The 7850-nt window shown below is 34.6% G+C and overlaps 1 protein-coding gene across 1 annotated transcript; it reads right to left on the bottom strand.

Moving 5' to 3' along the window:
• Positions 1-1041: 1041 nt before the first annotated feature.
• On the bottom strand, positions 1042-6710 carry LOC142102208 (olfactomedin-4-like). The gene is made up of 5 exons (XM_075186919.1): positions 6600-6710; positions 3573-3719; positions 3055-3267; positions 2728-2878; positions 1042-2124 (listed from the first exon to the last, which is right to left on the bottom strand). The coding sequence occupies exons 1-5, from the start codon at positions 6654-6656 to the stop codon at positions 1286-1288; spliced, it is 1407 nt and encodes a 468-aa protein (XP_075043020.1). The 5' UTR covers positions 6657-6710; the 3' UTR covers positions 1042-1285.
• Between the last annotated feature and the right edge of the window lie 1140 nt (positions 6711-7850).

Genomic DNA, 7850 nt, shown 5'->3' with positions numbered 1-7850 from the left:
ACAATAATAATAAAGTGGAATATTAATTCCCACTTTCAATGTGATGTACAACTGTGTTCTCTAGTGCTCTTCTACTGACACCCTTTTGTGATTGCACTAAATTTTCATCTCTTTTTAAACATGTCAGAAAAAAAGACCATTATCTAAGAAGGAGGGTATCCTGATCAATTACCTGTAAACAACTGATGCTCTCTATAACAACTTAAGGCCTATAAAAGCAGCTTCCTGGGAACAATTCAATGCTAGTTTAGTGAGCTTGTCTCCATGATCCACTATCTCTAAACTAGTGCTCCTTTTACTTTTGGATTATTTACCTGTGTTTTGACATTGAGCTTGTACAACTACCTTTTTGGCTTTTGACAGTTTTTCTCTGTGGACACCTGCCCTTCAGACTCTTAACCATTTTATCTGAACAACTACTCTGCTGCCTCTTTACCACTGATTACCCTATGGCCTCTTCTAAGGGATTAGTTTGTGGGCAAAGGCAGGTAACCTGAGTGTGAAGGGAGTACATGCTAGTATTGTAAGTGTAATGGGTCACAATATGGTGTAACAGGGTCACAGGCTGTCAATATGTGATGGGCTTGTTAATGTTAGTTTGATAATATATAATATTTTGGATAACTATGTGCTAGTCATTATTACAGATGGCGCTATGTTACTTGCCAACATGCATCCCCAAACCCCAATATTTGCTTGAATAAAATTGTAAGGTGTGTTCTAGCTCCTAAATTTTGCAGAAATTAGTAGCTCTGATATAGACTAATAGAAGAAGTTACAGGAAATGGCTATATCAAGTAATAATAGCAGTTATAGGAGGAGGTATGGGAGGATTTAAGGGGGCTATATGGTCTAATAAGAGGGGTTATAGTAAGACATTATATTGAAAAATAGGAGGAGCTTTGTAGATATTTAATTGACATATTCCTAGTTATTCCCGTAAATGAGGAAATAAATCTTTGGCAGGTGTTAAAGCTCCATCACAAATATCTCTAAATTCTAAAGAAGTAATGGTAAAACATTGAAATGACAAAGAGACTATTTGAGAATTTACCAATTTTATTAGTGAACAAAATTTGTCTAACAAAGTTGTATTCATTTTGTAAAATATACTAGTGCTACATCAAGAATCATTATTTAGGATATTTTAAGGAAATGATGCTGGGGTGTATGGGAAAGAAAAGGACCAATATGAACAGAGCGATAAAGAGCCTCTTGTTTAATCCACCCTATTAAACCATTGCTTCTCTGACAGAGGGTTTTTATTTCAGAAAGTATAGTCTCTTTAGGCAAAAATTGGAGTTGTCTTAAAGTAAAGATCATAAAAGACTTGGTAGCCATCATTGTACATGTAGAGCTTGCGATCATTGGAGTTGTACGATATACTTTGCACATTCTCCATCATCTTGTCAAGGTTGATACTCAACTGCCCCTCCTTGCCTGTGTTAGTGTCAAACATGTAGAAGATTTCTTCTTTCCTTGTGTTGAGGGCCCTAGTAGCATACAAGACCCCACAGACCATGAAGGTGTTTGTGGCACCAAGCTTGTACTGGGATGTAGACCAAGTCTTCTCCACAGTCAGGGAGATGGGGTTGAGTTTGCTGATGACAATGTTTCCAGAGTTTTTCTCTGTAGAATAAATGACCCAAAGGCCAACTTCATCACTAGCCAAGTCAATGTCTTGCCAAGTGGAGGATGCATAGGAGAACCGGTTATTGAAGGAGGCATCTGGAAGAGGCTTACGCTCCACCCCATTGGTATCTACATGTAACTTGCAGATGTCCCTGCTATTATAGCAATTATAGTACATTGAATTGTTAAACATGATCATGCCACCACCCTGGCCACAATTAGAGTAGTCGAAATTATTGTATGACACAGTCTTAGGGAGAGACTTATCAATGGGACGTTTGTAAAGCAGGAGATCATCATAAGTAGGGTAGAATCGTAGAATGTTCATCATTCGAGCATCAGTTGTTAGTGGGGCCACCCAGTGCACATCTTGATTAGCACCGGAGAAAGAGTCTTTGCCCCAACCTCCAAATTTATAGGTGAATCCCATCCAGTTCAACTGTACCACAAATGGTTTGCTAATGTTCACAAGCCCCCCATGATTACAGGATCCTGTAGACATTAAAGAGTTAAAAAATAATAATATTTAGAATTCATTAAATGGTTTAATACTTTATTGAGCATAATTTCTTAGTTCACATATTCTACCTTCACAGTTCAAGACACTCAATGAAAAATGTATATAAAAAAATATAACTTTACCCTATGTTTGTGCATGAGCTTGGAAGGCGTGGGAATTTATTCTGAACAATGCATTTCAAATGAATCTGACAATCAGTTTTTTAAGCTACCATATGACTTCATGTTCTCCACTGTACTGTGGTCAATATAATTCACTTATATATTTTTTTGCTTGATTGAAAATAGCCTCAGGAGATTACTCACCTAAACCGTTTTATCTAACAGTCTATTTCTAAGAACTCTTCTAAAATTCTCTGAACACAGGCACAAAATCTCCAGTACAATCTCTAGTGGGAGAACAGTCCTATTGTAGGGTTTAAAGCATCCTCCTAATCTCTTCTTCATATCATCTACTTTCTGGTTATCTAGAGCTACTCTCATCCGCTGATTATCACAAGCCTATGTCTACTTCATTCACTTGTTTTGCAAACAGAAGTGTAATTATCAGTTTAAACACAAATATCATTGACCTACCATAGTTGATTGGCGGTGGGGTGGGTCTACCCTGGTTTATCTCACACTCCTGCAGCCTCTTACGCAGGGAAACAATCTCCCTTCTCACAGCCAGGACGTTGTTCTTATCGTATGACTCCAGTTGGTTCACCATGACTGAGATATTATGGATCTGTAATTAAGACATAGAAACAGAGAACATTAAACAATTGTATAATGCTTAGATTATGGTAAGTGACATATTTGATGTGACCAAAATATTTTCTAGATATAAAATATACTGTAAATAAAGAGTTGACTTCATAATTCTAAAATACTGTTGAATCTTAACACTAATTGTATAATTACCTCCACAAACAGAGTTTCCACCAGAGTATTGGATCCAACAATGGATTCCCTGAGCTTATTCACCAAGGACTCCATCTCTCTGATCTCCAACTTGAGCAGCTCGAAGTCCAGCTCTGTGTAAGACGCTCCACCCATCTCTATCACCTCCACCCGACTGGTCAGATTCTTCAATTTCTGCATGTACCCAGTCAATGTAGATTGGTAACTTTGTATCTGGAGGGGGTAATGAGATTGTATAAATACATAGTCCTCTCTTTTGTGCCTAAAAACTTATGGTAGAAAAATGAATAGGTAACAAACTGACAACAAAAATCACTATTCATAATTGAATGTTTTTGCACCTATTTAAGAATTAAACATTAACAAATAGTTTACTTTATTATCTTACATTTTAATAGTATAAGGGAGTTTATAACAAATTCAATTGAGGCAACCGTTTTGTTGGCTAAACCAATATTCAGAAGAATTCACTAGTAATTATTGGCTATACAAATCTTATATGGTTGTTCTTTTTGTACCTTAGAGATCTCTTGTTTCACACTTATGCTTAGATCCTGATTGGAGATCTCTAGAGATTCCAAACGATCTGCTGGGAATGTAGAGTCTGGAAGGATGACAGAGCAGTGACAGACCCCTAGTTCATCCAGATAACCTGTTGAGTTCACCTATATAGGGAAATGAAATGATTGAAGGTAAAACAAAATACAAATCTGTAGAATTATACACACAGAAGTCTTCAATTAGACTATAGAATAAATGGTATTGTTTATGCATTTCAAAACTAGAGATTTAAAAACTAGAAATATGCTTCTAGCCATAGTCCCAAGGACTTTAATAGGTGTATGCATACTTAATTAATAATTAAGAATAATATTGCTACGGTATTTATATAATTTTTTTATTTTTTTTACAAATGGGGTATGGGAATATACAGATTTTATAATTTTTATGTGATAAATATTAATCATCAGATGATGTTAGCACTTGTGGTTCCAAGGTTAAAGTTGATCATCAATGTGTTACAATGTTTCACAGTTTTCCTTTCTTGTCTGTCATTTATGAACCGCCCCCTACAGGATGTATTTGATATAAAAACTTTTCTGCTATCATTTTCCAATTTAGAAGTTTTAATTATATAATACTGTCATCCTTAGAGGTGTGAAGTAATTTAGAACATATATTATGAAAATGTCCTTGCATTTTAAAACAATCGTGTTTTTGGTCAGCTGCAAGTTAATTAATAATTTTTATGAATGATATACAAGTCCAGCAATAAATATACTATTATACACCTCTGAAGACGTCATGGAGCGTGATGAAACACGTTGGGTAAGAAGTAATCTCTAGATAGATCGGTAAAGACTTACTTCTTAACCTCATTCATACTGCATCGAGGAGAGAGGCATTTATACAGTTATACAGATCAGAGAAATTATCTCTACTACTGAAATTTTTAATTATTATCAAAATATTTTCTCGGATTATTCATGCCTAAACAGGTTGGGACTTTCAATATGCAAAAAAACTATCAGTTTCATCTGTGGATTGATATAACCTCTTGGAGATATTTTGGGACTGGTTCCTAATAAAAGGTTAACATTTTTCATGTGCAGATGTTCATACTTATATCAGATATTTGATCTATATAGAAACTGCTTGTTTAGGAAAACTCTGCTTGTTTAACTGAACATTCAGTTTTGGGTGGTTCATGTTTACTTTAGACTGCTCTATATGGGTAGCAACATAGGTTTATATTTTAAAAAAAAATCAGAGGAGTAATAGTTATATTTAAGATTGTCAGTATCCTAAAGTTAAATGCTGATTTGACCCAAGCAAGTTTATTAGTACTGTCATACAAACAAATATTAATTTTGCCCATGTCAACTCTTTTACAGGCTCCATAGAAAGATTTATCTACAGCCAACAAGGTTAGCATTTAATAACTGCAGATTTAGATATTTGCTTCTTTCCATTTTCCCAAGGATTACAAGAGGTGTATGCATATCTAATTAATAAATAATAATAATATTGATAGGGCATTTATATATTTTACAATTTCTAAGGGTTTTTATTAACAAATGGGATATAGGAAAATACGATTTTAGAATTTTTATATTATAAATATTAATCATTAGACATGTTACAATCTTTCTTGCCTGTCATTTATGAAGTGCCCCCCTACAGGATGCATTTGCTAGATAATCTTTCCTGCTAACAATTTCCAGTTTAGAAGTTTTAATTATATAATACTGTCATCCCTAGAGGTGTAAAGTTATTGTGAACATATTTTACATATTTTCTGAGACTGGCATTTCTTTTAAACAATGATGTTAAACAATCAGCATCTGCAATTAAATTACTCATTTTCATTGTCATACACCTCTGAAGACCTGAAGAAGTGCGATGAAACTCGTTAGTTTAAGTGATCTCCAGCTAGATCGGTAAAGACTTTGGGCCTGATTCATTAAGGATCTTAAATGAAGAGGTATCTTATTTCAGTCTCCTGGACAAACCATGTTACAATGCAAGGGCCTCAAATTAGTATTCTGTTTTGCACATAAGTTAAATACTGACTGTTTTTTCCTGTAGCACACAAATACTTGATAGCTTATTTGTACACTGAAATGTAAAGTTGATATTTGTGTGCTACATGAAAAAACAGTCAGTATTTAACTTATGTGCAAAACAGAAAACTAGTATGGAGAATGCTAATCCTGCAAAGAAGAAATTACAAATATCAGTGTTATACATGATATTAAAAAATCACACTTTCCAATTAATATTTTGTCAAGAAGACATTAAAGCTATTTGGAAATGATGGGAGAATAAACATTGAATGCATATCAAATGCAATAATGACACATTTTTTAAATCTATAGCATTGTATTGTTTGTATACCTAGACTTGTTCCAATGGTACATGTCTCTCCTGCTGCCACTTGTCTGATGCAAACATGAGTATGGGGAAGTTCAGAGACTAGGGATGTCAGCAACAACTGTTTTAGTAGGAGAGAGGAGGGAATCACTGGACCATTGGATAACTCAGGTGACCTGTTGGATCACGGACCCCCAAATGATTAGAACTATGCATTCTAGCATAGCTTAATGAGGTCTACTCAAAACTAGATTGTAAGTTTTGGATGAAATTGGCTTTTAAGCATAAGTTAGTTGCACATTTTAAATTGCAATTTGTGGATAAACTTTTTATTATAAAATGTATTTATTGAAAACTGTAGCATATTTTATATAAACATCTAAATGGTATGTTTGAAAAAGAAAAAAGTACAAGGAAGAGCTGAACATAAAATAAATGTGCTTAACATAATTTTACTATTTATATTTTTTGTAAAACATATTAGCATATGAGCAATAAACTAAATGAATGTTATTTTTGACTTACAAATTCTCTACACTTGACAATTAAAGATCAAAAATGTACTTAATTTTGAATAAATTTCCTTGAAACTGATGCGTTCTTTTATTACTTATACCTGAAAACTATGGATATGGATCTAGTTATAGTAGTTGTACTGCGCACATACTCACCAGAGAGGCAGCTTGGCTGTGCAGTACACCGAGTGCAATAATCAGTAACTGCAGCATCTTGTCAACAGACCTGACTCCTGTCCTGTCCCTGTCTTCCACCTGGAGCCTGGCAGCTATATTTATTAGGACAGATTTAGGAGGGAGTGACATCTAGGAATTTCCAAATTGTCCACAGATGAAACCACCCCCTTCCTTTGAAACACACACACATCCTATTTGTGCCCTATGTTTTGCGAAATCACATTGTTGACATAGGTGTAGTAAAGTCCTTTGAAACCTATATTTGAAGTAGTCTTAGTAGTAACTAAGAGAATGAAAAGGACTATCTTAACCCATTACATGCTAGGGAGCCACAAGCTAATGCACTGCGTTCCAGAGAATGATAGAGAACATGAATACATATTTTTATAATGTCTATAGCTGATTTGCTCCCTGATAACTGCCCTTATTGTAATAAAGTCTACAGTTCCACCCCACTAGTTATATATGCCCGATATATTGTAATTCTCAGTATGTATTCTCACTCTTTATATGTGAACAAATGCATCTCTTTTAATGTACGTTGGATTTAATGTTTATCATCTTCTTTCTTATCTTTATGTACGGATAAACTTATGGTACCACTTATTTTACTCTGTGTGCCAGCTGTAATTTCCAGAATCTGTTCTCTATCTGTACTGTATTTTTGGACAGCAGAAATGTACAGTACAGCTGCATATTGTATGTTTTTCTCAATATCTGTTCTTTCTATGTATGAGGACATTTTTAGGAGGGAAGGACATCTAGGACAGTCTCGGAATGGGGCACGAATGTCTATGCTCCAAAACTGATTGGAGAATTCCATATATGTTACCCAAACAAACAAGAAAAGGTAGTCTGGATCACATCTCTGACGAAGATGTTAGATGACTAATATCAGACTCTGAACCTGCCAGGGATTAATCCCTGGATGTTGTGTTTCTGTTCTGTCGATTTGCTTGTATGTCACTTGTTGAGAGTTTGATGGCAAATGTGTGTTTTCCAAATTGGCCATAGATCCAGTTGTTTGGATCTGCTAATATATGAGCAGCTATAGACTAATGAATGTCTAATTGGTTGTTATGTAGTATGTAATTAAATAAAAAGTCATATAATCTCTGCATAAAGTAAAAAAAAAAAATTGCCCCAAAGTCGGAAAATAGGAGTAAATGAATGATATGATGTTGTAAGAAAAACTCTTAGGCCCTGATTCATTAGTGCACGTATTCTGAG

The sequence above is a fragment of the Mixophyes fleayi genome, chromosome 9 (assembly GCF_038048845.1).
Source record: "Mixophyes fleayi isolate aMixFle1 chromosome 9, aMixFle1.hap1, whole genome shotgun sequence".
Lineage (NCBI taxonomy): Eukaryota > Metazoa > Chordata > Amphibia > Anura > Limnodynastidae > Mixophyes > Mixophyes fleayi.
Note: the sequence above shows the minus strand (reverse complement) of the source record. Positions and strands in the feature narration are given on the sequence as shown.